At 51.6% G+C, this 17,991-nt stretch overlaps 6 protein-coding genes across 6 annotated transcripts in view; 5 read left to right on the plus strand and 1 right to left on the minus strand.

Moving 5' to 3' along the window:
- Positions 1-723, plus strand: part of A1O5_05577 (glutathione S-transferase) — a gene marked incomplete at both ends in the record, with an annotated part of 1,031 nt that extends 308 nt beyond the window's left edge. The window contains one exon of the mRNA XM_007746176.1: positions 61-723. Within this exon, the coding sequence (XP_007744366.1) occupies positions 61-723 (663 nt within the window). The remainder of the gene's footprint in view (positions 1-60) is intronic.
- Positions 724-2,826: 2,103 nt separating this feature from the next.
- Positions 2,827-4,209, minus strand: A1O5_05578 (uncharacterized protein; the record flags this gene model as incomplete). The annotated part of the gene is made up of 1 exon (XM_007746177.1): positions 2,827-4,209. One exon carries the CDS (start codon positions 4,207-4,209, stop codon positions 2,827-2,829), a length of 1,383 nt encoding a protein of 460 aa, XP_007744367.1.
- A 5,829-nt stretch (positions 4,210-10,038) lies between these two features.
- A1O5_05579 (uncharacterized protein) lies at positions 10,039-12,213 on the plus strand (the record flags this gene model as incomplete). Its single annotated transcript, XM_007746178.1, has 2 exons — positions 10,039-10,267; positions 10,343-12,213. The coding sequence occupies 2 exons, from the start codon at positions 10,039-10,041 to the stop codon at positions 12,211-12,213; spliced, it is 2,100 nt and encodes a 699-aa protein (XP_007744368.1).
- A 1,113-nt stretch (positions 12,214-13,326) lies between these two features.
- On the plus strand, positions 13,327-14,620 carry A1O5_05580 (ethanolamine kinase; the record flags this gene model as incomplete). The annotated part of the gene is made up of 2 exons (XM_007746179.1): positions 13,327-13,509; positions 13,568-14,620. 2 exons carry the CDS (start codon positions 13,327-13,329, stop codon positions 14,618-14,620), a joined length of 1,236 nt encoding a protein of 411 aa, XP_007744369.1.
- An 895-nt stretch (positions 14,621-15,515) lies between these two features.
- On the plus strand, positions 15,516-16,371 carry A1O5_05581 (uncharacterized protein; the record flags this gene model as incomplete). Its single annotated transcript, XM_007746180.1, has 2 exons — positions 15,516-15,900; positions 16,061-16,371. 2 exons carry the CDS (start codon positions 15,516-15,518, stop codon positions 16,369-16,371), a joined length of 696 nt encoding a protein of 231 aa, XP_007744370.1.
- Positions 16,372-16,424: 53 nt separating this feature from the next.
- Positions 16,425-17,497, plus strand: A1O5_05582 (uncharacterized protein; the record flags this gene model as incomplete). The annotated part of the gene is made up of 2 exons (XM_007746181.1): positions 16,425-16,510; positions 16,570-17,497. The coding sequence occupies 2 exons, from the start codon at positions 16,425-16,427 to the stop codon at positions 17,495-17,497; spliced, it is 1,014 nt and encodes a 337-aa protein (XP_007744371.1).
- Positions 17,498-17,991: the final 494 nt, after the last annotated feature.

Here is a 17,991-nt window from a genome sequence, read left to right on the forward strand (position 1 = left end):
CCCCCAAAAAACCTAGCACAATGATTCAAGTGGTGTTACCATTAACCACCCTGATTGCAGCCATACAAAACCCACCATCTCGACCTCTCCACCAACGCCCAAAAGGAACCGTGGTTCCTCGATATCAACCCGAACGGTCGAATCCCAGTAATCACCGATACATTATCCGATGGTTCACCCATCCGCGTCTTCGAGTCGGGATCAATTCTCCTCTACCTAGCGGAGCGATACGACACGGAGCTCAAAGTTTCATACCAGAGCGGTTCACCAGAGTACTTCGAAACGATCAGCTGGCTGTTCTGGCAAAACGCCGGGCTGGGGCCGATGCAAGGCCAGGCGAACCACTTCCGACGATACGCGCCGGAGAAGGAGCAGCAGGGGTACAGTCTGAACCGATACCAAGCCGAGACGAGGCGTCTGTATGGCGTTCTCGGAGCGCACCTCGGCAGGAAGAAGTCGCCATTCCTGGTGGGCGACAAAGCCACGATTGCCGACTTCTCCGTCTTGAGTTGGACGCTGTTTGCAGACTGGGCGGGCGTGGATATCGATGAGTTTCCACTGGTGAAGAGTTGGGAGGAGCGCGTGTGTGCGATTCCCGGGGTGATCAACGGAACAGAGGTGCCGAAGCCGACGTTGGATTTGAGGCACATGTCAGCCAGACAGAAGGAGGAGTATGCGCGAAAGGCGAGCAGGTGGATTGTTCAAGATGCAGGTAAACAGTAAATGGTGCCGATAGCGATCGTTTTAATTCTTGTCTATGCACCAAGAAGTGAATTTCCAAGAACTCCCTGTGACCCGTTCCATGTACTCGCGACGGATGCCATTATGATGAAATGCGTGATGATCATTGCCAACGGACAAACTGGGCCACAAAAAAGGCACCGTGTCTAGCGCACCTTGGTGGCCGTTAGCTAAGCTTCGATTTTCTTTGGCCCTGCCTGCCGGTAAAAGAACGATGTTTGAAGAGAGACTCTTTGTCTCTATTCCTTCTGGGTTCTCGTGGCGGATCATGAAATTCCAGATCGCTGTCGAGACTTCCTGCTCCCCAAGGCTTGGTAACACACCGGAGCATGCTGGGGCTGTTTGTTTCAACGGCACACAGAGCTAACAAAATGGTGTGTGGAGAGCACAGCCGGCGATGCATAAAGATTCGTACGGTGCCACCCAAATGATTAATTTTCTTATACCCCGTTCGCATAAAGCGAATGCGTAAAGCGGGGCGGCTTGAGAGAGTCTCTTGAGGCGGGCCTGATTGCGTGGATTAGATCCGCCTGTCAGGCTAGATTTCAGGTCCAGGTAGAGATCAGCCGCTGGGCGCTTAGATTGTCATGAAGCGCAGGATGGTTGGCGAGTGCAGCAGGTCATCTCCAGGTCGAGCTCTGTCTCATCAGGAGTAATGTCCCAAGATTTGCAGTCAGCAGGCGATCGCAAACGGCCTGAAACACACGCTTCGATGCTTCACTCCCGTTATTGATGGACATGCTATTGATAACGGATTGGGGATCGATTCACTAGGCGCATTTGAGGGTCATTCCTCTCCACGAACTCCAATATCAGGTCGAATAGGTGGGTGAGGATTTTGTTGTCCACGCACTTACCGGGTGTGAAGGATAAGGTGGTACAGATATGGGGGCGAGTAAGGTGTGTTCTTGCTTCAAGAGAGGCCTAACTAAGTCGAACGCGATTCTGAACTCTGAAATGCTTCTGCAACACAATCATGCCACAGGAGGTTATGTCCCTCAGTGAATTGATTGTAGAGTTTCTCCAAGGACCTAAGCCGCATGCGAGTCGGGGGTTGGAGGCCAGTCAGAGTAATCAAAGACACAGTCATAGTAGATCCGGTTAGGGGATAGAATCTCGTCCAGAAGGTTTATTGTCTCAGTCAAGGCGACAAGAGGGCCCACGTTGTCAGGATTGAAATCACGATCCATTGTCCGTCTCGCCGTATGCGTAGGGTCATGTGACTCGGCGCGAAGGGTGGAGTTGTCCCGTACAAGGCTGGTCACTCCGCACGAGGCTGCGGCGTATATGTACCGCTGAGCTGCTACGTTCACACTCGTTAGCCCCTGCGTCCCAGAATTCATAATCACGGTCGAGTATCTCCTGTAAATGGTTGCGTCGTAATAGCTATGTAAACAGGTAACACAATAGATATAGCTAGGTCATAGTAAATAATAGTGAGCGTATCCATCGTTGATAGCGTGATAATGGTTATTAAGACAGCATTGACAGAGATACAAGCATATGCAGATACACCAAGCATGATCCATCTCTTCTCTGGACGGCCAGCGTCTCGCCTTGTCTGTCCCGAGACAAAATTTTGACAAAATGTCTTTTTGATGCTCTTGCGAGAGTCATCGCTAAACAAATATATATCTCAAAAAAAAAAGGGGGGGGGAGGGCGTAATAACACAATCGTCTTGAAATGGTGAAAGGGAAATAGAGGCCATCAAGACCGCGAAGGGACAAAATAAAGTGAGATAAAAAGAAGGCCCAAGTCAGGATGATGTCCTTCGGTAGATAATAGCTGAGGATGGAAGGGCTCACGCTAGAGCTGCGGTACAGTCGAGGAATTTTGGATGAAAGCGGCGTGGAGACCGTCAACGGGGCGTCGAACGTTCGGACATCGACATAAGCTCGTAGAATTTTAAGCGCTTATTCGAGGCATAAAGAACAGAGGGCGTTGACGTGATGGTGTCGACTGGTAGATGTTCTTTGTGCGCCTGGAGGCAGTGCCACTGTGTTGATGATCACTTTTGTGGCACGATTCTCCTCAACATGCTTCGAGATCCGGCTGAGATGCAATACGTCATATGTAATATCATTTCAGTGGTATGTGGCACGAGCCAGCACCTCTTGTAGAAGGCGGTCGACGACGCCAGCCTCGTCGAAGGTAGAATCTCTGAAAGTCTCATACTCGAGCGCTTCACGAATTTCTGTCACTTTTTGCGCGTCCCATGAAAGTCGAAAAGTGCCGTCTGGACGCTCGATGTCAACGTTCAGCGCGCTCCATTTGTCTCTGGTGGCATCTTGCGTGAGCAAGCTGCGAATGATGGTGGAGACGCTGATATCGCTCTTCTGAACATTGCCGTGTTCGAAATGCCTCTTGTAGTGAGTGGCAAACTCCCCCACATCTTTCTCCAGGTTGACACACAAGCCGCAGGCCCAGTGTTTTCTTTCTCGGATACAAATCTCTTCAAGGCACTCCCCATTACCCTCGCATTTACTATGCCGAGTACTGTGATGCCTCTTCCAAGTTGAGGGACGGTGTGTTTGAGGATAATCGCAATGCTTGCAGCAGAATGTGGAATTCTGGTCGTGGTTTGCGGTCAGATGCTTCGCAAGTTCCTTTGGGCTCAAAAAGTCTTTGGTGCAGCCGTCTTCCGGGCAAGGACACTTGAATTTCCGAATCCGATTGCGATTTGGTGTTGGTTCATGTTCAGTTATGAATGAAGGTCGAACAAGGGTATCTGGGTGCCAAAACTGTCGTTCCCCTCCGCTCGGCAAGAGCAACTCGTCCACAGCGCTTGTCGAGAGAGGCATTTCAAACGCAGTTTGTGAGGCAGGAGGAGCAACGACCTGCGTGTCTGACTGTCGCTGCATACAAGGGGCAACACATTCTGCAAGGTGTGGATTTGTTGCATAGAATTGGAGGCCTTCCTTGCTGGTCGCCAAATAGTCCATGGAGGTATGCTGAATGCATCCAATAGAAGCACGGAACATGTCATCTGATGATGACAATTGTGAAGGCATAGGTGACATATCGTTGACGTATCCAAAGACGGGCCTGGTAGGGTCGTGTATTGGAACTCCAAGATTTGCCGACAACCTTAGACTGGATCGATCGGAGACGAGGCTAGGCACTCGCGATGGAGGATACGCATACGACTGTTGTGACAGTCTTGTGCTCATATTCTGAGGTAGACGCTGAGAATTTCCGAAACTAAGAAGTCTGAACGCCGCACAGATATCACCTTCATCTGCGTCGGTAAGTAAATGTAACGCATTGAGATATTTGGTTTGCCGCAGCTTGAAGATTTTGCTCAGGTCCAGATCGAGCTCAAGCAGATGTTGAACAGACTCAACTATAGCTGGCTCTCTTTTCAGCTCTTCGTCGACATCTTGTCGAACAAGGGTTGCGGGCTGGAACGGAGAGAACTGGAAGGGATGGTCGCTAAAAGCGCCAGATCCCAAAGGCCGGCATGCCATGTAAAAAGGATCGTTCGCAAGTGAATCCATATGCCAGCCTCGATCACTTTTAAGAGGGGAGTATATTTCTTTTCAAAGCCAAGGAGAGTCGATTGAAATAGGGCTGCGCCGGCGCAGGCGTGGTGAAGACGTGGGAGATGGATCAAACGACAAAGCAATAGATGCGCTGAAAAGAGTGGAACGCACAAGGCACCGTGTCGTGAATGAGAAAATGAGAGTATCTTGTCAAGCCTATCGAACACAGATAACAGGAGAGAATGAGGGATAGAATAGAAAAGAGGAAAATAAACCCAAGAGCTTTCCTAGGTGCTGGCAGGAAACCTACGACTTGAGCCTCATTCTACCCGTCTCCAACCAGTTATATTCATCATTCCAGGCAAGCCATGTAGATGCACCGGATTGGCGTCGACAGGCCAAAAATTGCCCGAACCGAAAGCCTGCCGAGGGTGTGAGTAGACCCTCCCATGCATCGTATCCATGCAGCCAGTGGGCGCGATTCATATGGAACCTCGTATTGAGGGTAGGGGGTGTGGAAGGTGCATTCAGCTCACCGGTTTCATTTGCACCCTGGTACAAGCGCCTTTCCCTTTCGAGCCATTGGCAGGAGAGAGGGGAGGTCAGAAGGCCGAATGTCTTGACGTAGGAGGGAACAGATTGTGCAGATCCCAAATGGTGGGAACTCCAAATGTAACTTGTCGAGGTGTGAATCTAGAGGGGAAAGGTGCATTATGATAGTTACCGCAAGTTCCGTAATCTCCGTGACGCAGGGTTCTTGATATATCTTTCAAAGCAAGAGACGAAGAAATTCTTCACGAAAGTATTGAGATGTCAGTACAGTACCAGGGGAAGCCCCCCCAGTCTTCGCCACAACCTGCTTCGACCACGAGTCAGTTGCAGTGGATCCGCATGTCGACAAGCGCTGCTCATCCTTCGAGGGATACTGCAGCGTTGCGGCCTCGTGTTGTTGGCAGCTTCGCTCTCAAACGCGCATTGGGCGAATTCAACCCAGGGTTCTGCGCTGTAAGCGCCGTGAGGTAGCACAGCTTTTCCATTTCATCCAATCCGACCTTTGAAAACTCTCCCTTGCCCCTTGGCTCGTTTGTTGGCTTCGCTCGAGTGCGGCAAGCAGTGTCGCTCTCTGTCGACGGAGGACGCTGAGCCTTCCTGACTCGGTGAGTTCCCCGAAATTATACGGAATACGATGGCCATGCCAGGGGCAGTGGCGGTCCTTGTACGGAATATTTGAAGTCCTATAAAACAAGGAGACAAGGCTGAAACTGTACCGAGTGCTTGGAAAATCGCGGATCCGCTGTCAAACCGGGGCAGTGGATTTTGCCTTTTTTTTCTTTCTTTTTTTTTTTGAGTCCATCACTGCACGACATACCATTGGCTCCGCTTGATCGGCAGCAAAGTTTGTACAAGGTTTGTAGCGCTTGAAAGGATAAGGGCAGCACTTTGCCAAATGAATACATTCGATCCTCGAAGCTGAGAGTCACCAGCGCATCTCCGGAGACCCCTTTTGGGAGTGTAGAAAACGAAATTCCAGAGTACCTCGTACTGTCAGTTGGACTTGGACTTCACTGTCTTTGCGACTGATTAGCTAAGAGCCGCAACGTATGTCCATCGACAGACGAAGTTGGATCCCACAGGACACAGAGACTCTCTCTACCCACATAGGCAGGTGGTTAAGCAGCTTGCGAGTTATTACCCAGGGGCTTCCGTCTCGTTGGGGCTCCGCCGTTATAAGCCTAGTGAACCCTAGAAGGTTACGCCTCTCGAGCTAGGCAGTCGCCTAAGTTAGTGAGTACTGGGTACTTGGGAGGATGATCTCCCGGAAATCCGAGCACGAGGCTGCTGTTAGACGACAAACCTTGGGGTTTGGGTTCCGAGGTTGGGTGGCGCCTCACAAGCCTGGGGGTCGGCACCTAGCCCCGAACAAGAAGGGCTGGTGGGCCGCCAACCGCGGTAGGCAGATGTCGCGTCTGTTGCGGTTGAGAGGACGCCAAAAGACAGCGTCCGTCACCGTGCACGCAATACCTTGGTGAAAGACATTCGACCGTTTCCTCGAGCGCAACGGATGAGAAGAGTCACGCCAATAGCATACTTTGGATGAGTGATAGAAAGAGAATTGATACTGCTACCATCCTTAAAAATTATATTGCAACTTGAAGATAAAGTTTCCATTCCATACCAAATGCAGTTGACAACACACTACTAGTACAGGTGGGGTACAGGTAGGGGACAGGTAGGGGACAGGTTCGGGTAAAAAGGGCAATTCGTATGTCATACAGTACCAGCTCATAGTATGTTTCTGGGGTCGGTCTGGGGTGTTTCCGTCCATCATAGGAGCGTCGAGGTTGTGTTAGGCCGTCGAATGCAAACCGCGCACAACAGTAAAAGGTCCAAAGAACTTCCAAACAATCCGGCACCAACATACATCCACCAGGGGCAAGTATGGAACGTTAACCAGAACATACAAGAGAAAGGCACAGCCAAGATATCAGAGAAGTACTGAAACAGGGAAGATTGAAGGCGTCCAGAATCTTGAAGCCGATCTCCAGACAGCGCGCTTCCCATTTGCTTTTGGTCGCTTCTTGCGAAAGCAAGCTCTGGATCATGGTCGAAAATTTGATTTTGATGTCATCAGGTCTCGCCGCGTGGTCTTTAAAGTGGCTTAGGTGGTGGTGGGCGTGAGATTCTACATCTCTCGACAGGTGCACGCAAACAGAACAGCCCCAGTACTTCTTTTCCTTCTCACTGAGGATCGTCTTGACACATGCATCACCTTCCTTGCATTTGTGGTCGCCGCTGTGGTGTCGTGCCCATGTGGCATGCTTGTGTGTTGGTCGAAATGTACATTCTTGATTATGGTGACAGATGAATATGCAATTTTTGTCATGATCTCCTTGCAAGTGCTTCCCCAACTCGATTGAGCGTTGCTACTCTTTCGAGCAATCTGGCTCCGGACAGGGATACTTGACCTGTTCCATGGACGGCAGGGTCCAGAGAGATACTTGCATTCATCTGCCCAGGGACAGCATGCCAAACCGGAGCCTGAAGTTGCCCTTCGAGTGAATCTTGGAGCCCTGAAGGGTACGAATTGGTCGGAGAGGTGCTCAAACTCGTCAACGCGGACAATTGAGACCGGTTGGATGTGATGCTGGCAACTCCCGGTGGATGGCGCGATTCCAGCCCATGGGATAGTTTCAGTGATTTCGAACGTCGACGCCTTTGCCACACAAAAAGCCGCACATTCTCGTCTGCATGGGCTATCATCCTGAGCGAGTTGAAGTAATTGGGTTTACAAAGGTCCGAGATTTGTCTCTCATCCAATCCGATCCCGCGGAGGTCCTCATACGCTCTTTCCACTTCGTAAACTGGCGATTGTGGACCATGGCATGGGCCATCTCGCTCCATATAAGCACGGCCAGTTTGGTGGGCTGATTCCCTCACAGGTGAAGACATAAATGCTTGAGCTGGCGACGGCGCTGATGGCCACCTTGAAGGAGAGAAACCTTGCATGTTTGAATGCATCTTTCAGTTTGCAATCAATGTTTTAGTAAGTTCTCCCGAGCTGCAGGCTCAGGGTGGAGAGATAGACCGACCTAAGAAAGCAACGAGAGAGCGAAACGCAGAGAGATAAAACAGAGAAGGAGCGGACGTGCTTTGAGCACAAGAGAGGCAACGAGAACGAAGGAAAGGAAAGGAAGGAGGGGAAGGGTCTTGAACACCCGAGTCAGGTGTTAATCTGCCATATATACTTCTTTCAAAACTGCACGATGAAGCAAGGCAGTTCGTCTCCTGCGAAAATCCCTTTGTTGCCTCATCCAGGTACTCGCGGTAAAGGGATCCACTTTCTACACGGCTCTCATTTTGATGCCCTCAACCGACTCTACAAAGACCGGTGAGAGAAGTTTTCATGCAAGCCAAAGAGTGGTTGGAGTGCTGAGTCGTCGGCTCACCTGCATAAAACCTGTTGCCCGAGAACTGAGAACCCCCTGAATTCCGCATGCGCCCGCCGCAGTCACAAGGAGGGATCGCGTCGTCTCTCAGGTACCAGAATTAGGCGACAACAGTTGACGAGCCGAATCTTCGAACCCCATGATCGGTGGCTACCATCTGCGCTCCGAAGCCAAGCGGCACTACTACCACCCGCCATCGAGCACTTTGTCATCAACGCTGCAGCTCGGTGGCTATAGAATACGAGCGCCAGTGTTTCAAGTTGCATCCGAACATTATCAAAGATCTTCGGATGGCAAAGACCATTTATTTCATGGTCATGAGACTGCCAGAATGCGTCGTCCGAGAGAGAGCGCGGCGTGAATAAAGTCAAGATTATCCAAAAGCAGAAAATTTTGTGAGAAAGGATGGGACTCTCACCTTATGAACAGAGTCCATTCACAGGGCACACCTTAGATGCTTGGGCGAGCTTTTGTCGTCCATCCGGGCGATCAGTGCCACCCAAGTGGTGAGTGAGTTGTATAGAGAGTGCTCCGTGCAAACGGAAATATGAAGCACCCATCAATGCATGAGCTGGACGACGCCTCGTACGTTTTCCCTTGCCCCTGTTCCACTTTTGCTCGTGCGTCCTGTAGCAAAACTGCGGGCAGAGCCCAGCCAAGTTGGTGAAACACGAACGCAACGCTCCCACACAACCCCGGGATGCATCTGCCTAAGTAGGTCGATGTGACAGCCCAGCACACTAGTCAGCCCTTCGCCTCTAGGCATCCACCTCGTGCAAGCCTGCATTCAATGCTCAGATCACTCATTTCTCAGTCGACAAATTGTTGTCCATCTGGTTGGCACAATCGACGCAATTAAACCCCTGGTGAAACATTTCTGATGGAAACCCTTCTCCATGGGAGGGCATCCGAGAAGAGCGTGGTCATCATTCATTTACGCAAAGATGGTAGAAATTGACGGCTGTGAGTGTTGGCTTCTCCCGGGCAGATAAGGCTTTACTTGCGGTCGCATCAAATCTCCAGTGTCACGTACGCCTGGCAAAACTATCCGATCCAGAGGCCAGAACTTTATCCCATCGCAAGATTCAACTTGTCGCCAAAAACACGACTCGGTGGAATTGTGGGCTCGAATCACTCAAAATTTTTGTTAAAGGAGCCTAAGATGTTGGTCCGCTGGCTGCAGCTAGAAGAACGTGAAGGGATTGGTAGACTGCAGCTTGACATACACAGTGCATTGTGAGGAAATTCGAGTGCGTCATGGCGAAGTGCTCGAGAATCCGGATCGCGGAGCACCAGTGTGCGGGCGCAGAGCTATCGCCGGTTCAGCACCATAGCCCGCTTCCCAATGCCCATGGAGAGCGAGCGACTTCGGGCGACACTGCTTACTTGCATAACTCACCAAATCTCGACTGCAGTGGGGCCAGTTTGGTACTCGTGGTGTCGGGGCAGCAGGCAAGAATGCTGTACCTCGTAGCAATCCGCTGGACAAAAGCACAAGCAACATCGCGGGGCTTCCTTTCATTTTCAGAGAGTAGGTGCTTCTGAGATACGGCATGGCTCTAGGTCAACCGGTAGGAGGAGCAGCCAAGAGGACTCCGGACAAGTACGAGGAATGGGGTCAATGTACCGAGTATTACGAAGCATGGAGTGTGAATTAGGTACCAACCAAGGCGACATGGTGAAAAAGCTACACTTAAACTCCACACAACAAACATGCCAAGCGCTGCACCACCGCACCCGCGTAGTTTGTCATGTTTGCCAGAAACTCGGTCAAAAAAAAAAAAAGTTCGGGTGATATACTACGGGACACCTCGTCGTACCAGTCGACTTGGCCGCAGACTTGTTGCCCATTGAATCGAGATCAAAGATGGCAGCAACCAAGCGCCAAAGTGATATCGTCGACTCCAAGGTTTCAAAAAGGGCCAAGGTTGACAAGAACCGTGCAAAAATCAAGGATGCACCTGCGGAAGAATTCGAAGGATTTGACCAGGCGAAGTACGCTTCGGCGCCGGTTTCAGCAAAGGAAAGATCAAACAAGTCGAAGGAAGAGCATGGGCCCGCGGCCCATGCACCTCCCAACAAGTCATGTTTAAATGGTACGTTCGCAGGGACAGCGGCGCTGTCGTCGTCCAAACACATGTCTATGTTTACTTACTCAACTCTATGAACAGGCCAAACCTCGCGCGAAGCCCATGCGAAGCAAAAGGCCCTCGCAAAAGACCGCAAGGCTGCCAAACCCCACGCTGACTCCATCGTCCGTTCGAAGAAGATCTGGGAGCGTCTGCGCCGAAAATCCCATGTTCCCAAACAAGAACGAGACGAACTGGTCAAAGAGCTCTTTGAGATCATTTCAGGGCGAGTTAAAGATTTCGTATTCAAACATGATTCGGTGCGGATCATCCAATGTGCATTAAAATATGCGACTCCGCAGCAAAGGAGGCAGATCACAACGGAGTTAAAAGGCAGTTACAGAGAACTGGCAGAGTCGAAGTACGCCAAGTTCCTGATAGCGAAAATGGTTGTCGGCGATGAAGAAAGTCGTGATGCCGTCGTCGAAGAATTCTACGGTCATGTAAAGAGGTTGATTCGCCATCCCGAAGCAAGTTGGATTGTGGACGACATTTACAGGACTATCGCGACAAAGCAACAAAGGGCCATCATGCTTCGAGAATGGTACGGGCCCGAGTTTGTCATCTTCAGCAAGGCAAAGACGCACAAGACATCCAATGACGAGCAGGTCACAGCTGAACTTTCCGATATCCTCGCCGAACACCCCGAAAAGAGAGGCCCCATCATGTCTCACCTGCACGAAATGACCAACCAACTCGTTCAAAAGAAGACCACGGGTTTCACCATCCTCCACGACGCTCTTCTACAATACTTCTTGAACTGCAAACCGAGAAGCCCGGAAATTACCGAGTTCTTCTCCATGCTCCGCGACGATGAGGAAGGAGATATCTACAAGAACCTCGCCTTCACGAAGTCCGGCTCTCGATTGCTCTGTCTTTGCCTGTCCCATGGAAACTCCAAGGATCGAAGGGGGATATTGAAGTTTTTTAAGACGCATATTAAACTCCTCGCGGGTGATCAACATGGGCATAATGTGCTGTTAACCGCGTACGAAGTTATTGACGACACGGTGATGACTTCGAAGACAATATTTCCGGAACTTCTCAGCAAGGACCTTGAGGGTGAAGCAAGAGAGCAGGAGTTGCTCGTGCAGGCGGAAAATCTTACCGCACGCATTCCCCTGCTTTATCTCATGTCTGCTGATGCACCGAAGTGGCTCATTCCGAAGGAAACTGCTGCACTCCTTTCAGAGGTTCGCGAGATCAGGAAAGAAACATCAAAGAAGGATCCGGAGACGCGCCGCATGGAATTGTTGAGGAACATCGCGCAGCCCCTCCTCGACCTGATTGCGGTTCAGGCAAGATATCTCGCACAGTCGACTTTTGGATGTCAGTTCATTATGGAGACTGTGTTTGGATGTGCTGGCGTAGGTGATATACAGGCCGCACTAGGTGCCATCGCAGATTTGGCAACCCAGGAGGTTGAAGGGAAAGAGCAGCAAGAAGAGAACGAAAAGATTCTTGCTACGCCAGCGGTAGGCCGCATGCTCAAGGCCCTGGTGCAAGGCGGACGGTTCAACAAAGCAACGAATGCGATCCAATTGGCCAACCCGCTCTTGAAATTTGATGAACTGTTGTTCCAGAAAATCAAATCGAAGGGCGGAGATGAAGAAATCGTGGCCTGGGCAAATGGACCGAACAGTTTTGTTATCGTGGCAATGTCGGAGGCTGAGGATTTTGGGATGAAAGAAGAACTAATGGATGTGCTGAGAAGGAATGTGAGGAAATTGGACCGGGAGAACAGAGGCACCGAGATCCTTCTAGGGAAGATTGGTGCCAGCCGTGACGACCGGATAGGAAAGGGAGAGAGAAAATCAGCTGTTGAAGGAGACAGTGATAATGCCGAGCATGTGGATGTCGGTTCGAACAAGATTGAGAAGAAGAAGGCCAAAAAAGGGAAGAGCAAACCCTAGAATTATGGATTTGCTATGGTCAAGAGAAGTATGCGTGAGTGGAATAGACGACGAAATGAAATGCGGAGGTCCTGCCCGGCGAGGCTGGGATCCCTTTTCAATATCAAAATGGCCAGTTCCGATTGACTCAGTGTTGAAATTTCCAGTATTCTTGGACAGTTGCAACCGCGCAGCAGTCCAATTTCCGTTCAATGCAGACTTGGATCCTCTCCCAGAGTTTCACAGAGCGACTTTGCACCTCTGGTCTCTCCTGCATCTGGTTTTTGACGTCTGACCAGCAGAGGGAAGCTCAATCATCCGACTTCAATTGGATGGGAAACATGGTGAGGAAGAATAGCAAGAGAGGCAGCGAAGATGTGGTGAGGCCCTTTCCCGAAAGACTCATTCTTTGGTCATGGTATAGAACCCAATCACCATCCCAGCACCTGTCTGTTGCCTGCGTCGAGATGGGCAGATTGGGAGAGAGAAGGGCCCTGTTGAGTTCGACGCGGCCGTGACCATGCGAGTAAGCTCATCAAACAGCCAAGGGAAACTCGTATGACGGGTCGTGTGTTCCTGAATCTCCTGATCAAAAGAACAAGGCGAGAAGGCAAACAAGGGCAGCAGATTACGTTGGTTTGTTTGTTCCCGTGCCGCTTGCGTCAAGGAGGGGCAGTTTTGTCTTGGTAGAAGTCTGGGATCATGGTTGGTCTTCTGTCGACCAGGGTGGAGGAGGAGAGAGGAGGGAGGGCGGGAGAGAGGATGGGAGTGCGTGGCATGTGGCTCACTCGGCCTTGTCCCTTGTTCCTGGCTCTTTGAGGCTTCTTGGCTTCTCCAAAAAAGAAAATACGGACAGTACTGGGTACGGAGAGAGAAATCGACTGCCGCACCTGCGCCGCTGCGCTACCACTACCGAGTCCAACTATGTCATTAGTGCGCACCCACAACACACCAAGAATCACGCACCTCCAACTTTGCCCGTTGCGACCATCGTCCTTAAAAGGCTGCTTCCCATCTCCTTCACCGTTCTGCGTCCAGTCTACTGCTCCTTGACGATTCCGCCACATCTTCATCGCCTGTCGCTGCCGTCCGTTCTCGATCGCTCCCCTCTTGCTCCACGGGCCATGCGCGGCCATGGATTCCCCCATTGAAATCTCCAACGGCCACCTCCCACACCTGCAATACATTGATTTGGCCTTTGATAACGAGTCTTTGGACGACTCAGCTCGTACCTTGGTCTATAGAATACAGCCAAAATGGAGGGACAGTCCCGGCAATATTGAAATTGTCAAGTTCACCGATGGCATCACAAACACTGTGGGTTATTCTGCTTCACTTATCAGGCACGTGCCCCATGCTCATGGCTGGTCTCTAGCTGCTCAAGATTGCAAAACACACCCCAGGCCTTTCGGAAGCTGAAATCGACCGCGACTCTATCCTCCTCCGTGCCTATGGCAACCATACCGAGATAATCATCGACCGAGATCGAGAGGCCCGATCACATGCTTTGTGTGCAGAACGAGGATTGGCCCCTCCCCTGTTGGCAAGATTCAAAAACGGGCTCTTATACAGATTCATCATTGGTCAAGTCTGCACTCCTCGGGACCTGATCAGTGAACCTATCTGGCGCGCGGTTGCTAAGCGCTTAGGTGAGTGGCATGCGCGTCTGCCCATCTCCGCCGTGGTGGAAGAGGAGAAGAAGAAGAAGAATGTCTCGAATGGCGTCAACGGCCATGACCTGAGTGGTAGTCTTGCTTCGAGGCGCCCTGTACCAAATATCTGGTCAGTAATGCAGAAATGGGTCCATGCTCTTCCCTGCGACACTCCCAAACAAGAGACGCGCAAGGAGCTGCTCCAGAACGAACTAGATCGGTCGTTCCACGACCTGGACAACGAGCGAGGTCCCGGCTCGTCGGGGTTGGTCTTTGGCCATTGCGACCTGTTAAGTGCAAATGTTATCATGCTGCCAACGAACTGTGCCAGTAGTAAGCCGGGTGGCTCGAGGCAGGTGTCGTTTATTGACTACGAATATGCCACACCTTGTCCTGCAGCTTTCGATATTGCCAACCACTTTGCCGAATGGGGTGGCTATGATTGTGATTACAACATGCTGCCGACCCAATCCATGCGCCGTCAATTTCTCCAAGACTACCTCAAGTCGTACAAAGCCCACAGCGACACCCGGGTCCCCAGCAACATGCTGGATGTTTTGTGCGATGAGGTTGACCGATATCGTGGCATGCCAGGCTTCTACTGGGGCGTCTGGGCTCTGATCCAGGCCACCATTTCCGAGATCGATTTCGACTATGCTTCGTACGCCGAGGTCCGACTGGGCGAATATTATGCCTGGAGGGCGGAAGAAAGCGGCAGTCGGGTCCAACAAGGGCATGAAATGCCTCTGCGAGAAAGACGGTGGGCAGAAGAATGAGCGAGATAGATTTCAAGGGTTTCCTGGACTGGACATGACCGATTAATATACGAGGATGGGGTCATCGCCATTCCATCGTCATCACCACTACGGTCTTTATCACCATCAGCATTGTCCCAAAAGTCATTCTTGTCACATGGTTTTCCATTTGTACTTAGTTGCATTCTCTCGTCTTGTCCCCTTCGCTCAGGGTTTCCCCCAATCCTGGGACGTGCTATTAAGTAATAATCAAAGGGACCAGAGCGAGCACCATTAGTCCCTTTCATAGGACAGGATCCGAGTCCGTCGCGGTGGCACGGTGCTTGTGGTCCCCATTTCATAATGCAGGCTGCTTACGTGATTTCTCCCACTGCTCCAGTTTCGGCCCCAACTTCCAAGGCAGCGAGGCAGCGAGGCAGCGAGAGGGTGCAACACCCTCGATAGTAATACTACTACTCTCCTCCTGACTCGGGCCTCCCATTCCTTCCCCTGCTTTAATCACTCGCGGATCACTATGGATCATCACTGAGTTGGGAAAAGATTCTCCAGAAGTCCGCGGACTCTTCTCAGCTTTTAAAGATCTGACACGAACGACCAATCTCCTGCTTGTTTGATCCTTGCTACCGGTAAGGCTTAGCTAGACTGGGGGAAGAGCTGAGCGCCTCTGCATATATTAAAGCTTGAAAGGTTGAAGCAATTCGAATCGCCGCCTCCTCACCGTCTCATTGCGCAGAAATGAGCGCATGGCCTGAGCACTGTGTTACGGGGGCAGCCGTGCGTCAAGACCAGGCTGGACAAATATTGCATTGATCATCTAGCCTTCCATCTGGACCAGCTGCTGTCTCCTCAGTTCGATCCCAGCAGGTTTGTTCACCTGGCCCGAGGACGGCCCCGGCCCCAAAGAGGCCAATACCAGATGTCTCCCGCGTCTCAGCATAATGTTTTCATCACATACAACAATCCCACCGAACTGAAGAGCAGACAGAACCGCCGTGCTGTCTCGTCATTCGCATCGAAAAGCTACCGGCCGACCTCCAAGCGCATTGTCCTGGAGCGGACGCACTATCGTCCGTTTGTGCGACGGTCCGATGGAGAGATACCGCCACCTACAGATCCCAAAACGAAAAGGAAGATACCTCAAAGTGGGAAGCAAGGACCTGCCTCGACAAACCCAGAAGAGGTCTTAACCCCTCGAGGAGTTCAGCCGCGGAATGATTGCATTCTGGGGAGCCCTGTGGCGGACCCGTTCACAACTTACCCTATCAACTACACACCCTACGTGCCATTTCTGGTAGATTATTGTGGGTGTTCCCAGCTCACGTTCAGCCGAAGGGGGAACTTCTTTGTCTTGGAGCAGCTCTGGACACCATCATGTTTGCGCTTTTGCATCTACTCCCCGCAGCACAATAGCATGGGTTCGTGTGCAACAAGCAAGCACTGACAGACTCTCTCCCGCTGCAGTTATTCGATTTCTTACTCCTCGTTTCAGCCCTGCGCTCGCCGTCGAGACCAGCCGCTATCTTATTTGGTTCAATGTGGCCATGCATAACTCCGAGTTGTTCCACGCTCTGATCGCCTTGAGTCAGGTGTACTACAACATCGACGTCAAAGGGTTTGGCAACACCCACTGGACGGCACTGTTCCACCGAGGCGAAGCATTGAAGCAGCTCAGGCACAAAGTGGAGACGGCCGAGAATGCGGACGATGATGCTGCCATCTTGACCGCTTTGTGGTTGATGGACGTCGATGCAAGTACCTTGGCGAGGATGTAGAATGCAATGTACTGACAGTATAGGTGGCACACGGCGATCTGCATGCTTATGCAATGCACAAGCGGGCTAAAGAGAGAATGGTGTTGACCCGAGGTGGTATAAGGAAGCTGAGCGCCGAGCTACAGGACGAGCTGTTAAAGTCCGCGAATCTGTTCCACCCTATCTCCAAGATCGCTGACTAACAAATACTGTCTGTAGAAGCGAGTTCTTCTTACCACTTCTCCTGCATGGCAGGTTCGTGTGTGAACTCACCCACGACGACGACGTCCTGGTCAGGTTCAAAGAGGACCACCCCGTCAAGTCGACCCAGGTGGGAGGATTCCAAGGACTCTTCTCGGTCATTGCCAGTAAGGGTCTCATCACAACCCAGGCTGTTGAGATAATGCAACGGATATTCAAGCAAGTCTCGAGGGAACCGCAGTTCGTTCGGAGCGGCAGGCAACGCGAGGGAGGCGGCGAGGACGAGGAAAACGGCAGCAGCTCGCAGCCGCCTCGACCCGTCAATCAAGTGTTCAATGAAATGAGTCGAGTCCTCGGCATTACTGACGAAGTCCGACCGCAATCACTGCATCACAGGCTCTTCCTTGCCTTGCTAATCTACATCTTCAATTTCCACAATCAGACACAACTGCTGCCTCCGGCAAAGCCACCATTTTCTTCACCGTCGTCGTCATCGTCTTCGTCATCGTCATTGTCATGTCCTTCCTCTTCATCCTGCAGCACAACGAACACCAAGCTCCGCCATCCCTATCTAGAGATCCTATCGAACGTGGCGCTCGAGCTATCCCAGCCCAGCAATCCAACCGATCCCAACTCAGTCACTGAGCGCGAAGTAACGTTGTGGACCATGGTGGCGATCGGGGCGGCGTCGAGCTTCAGCCCGTGGCGCCTCGAGATCCCGTTCATGGGGCATTTGATCGAGTGGATGGAGAAGGACCACGAGGATGGTGATGGAGGAGAAGGAGAGAAGAAGAACCTGGAGAAACTCACGGCGTGTCTGAGAGGGTATTACCTCTACGGTGCAGACAAGCAGACACTGCGAAGTTTACAGAAATGGAAGACGCCTGACGCGTCGCGGGAGTCGCCACGACCGCCACGGCCAGCTCCACATCATTCACGAGCGTGAGGGACGCACGAATATGTGCGCGAGCACGATCGAACATGAAACTGAGTCGAAGGGAAGGGAGTGAAAAGAAGCCAGATGAGACCGCATCGCATCGCAAGGTACAGCACAGGACCGCATGGCACAGCATAGTATTGCATGGCACTGCACGGCACGACACGGCACGGTACTGTCCCAGTGCTAAATTGCGCGCATCCCTGTCTCCATCACTCTGTCTCCGAGTCTCATCTTCGAGCGAGGTATCGTACAGTATTTGTCGGATCAAACGGTCCAATCCAGTGCAGTCCAACCTAGGGCCGATCATCCAGTCCGGTCCGGTCCGGTCCAGCACAGGCCCCGGCATAGTATGGCAGACTATTTGCATTCATCCTGATACATAGGACTCTCAAAAGCAAGTCAAGCCCGGGGCTCAGCCTGGGGCATCAGGCTCAGGGCTCAGAGACCAAACACAGCAAAAGGCTAGTTACTACCTGATACTTCTGTTAAATCCATCCATT

Source organism: Cladophialophora psammophila (assembly GCF_000585535.1).
Source record: "Cladophialophora psammophila CBS 110553 chromosome Unknown aczJe-supercont1.7, whole genome shotgun sequence".
NCBI lineage: Eukaryota > Fungi > Ascomycota > Eurotiomycetes > Chaetothyriales > Herpotrichiellaceae > Cladophialophora > Cladophialophora psammophila.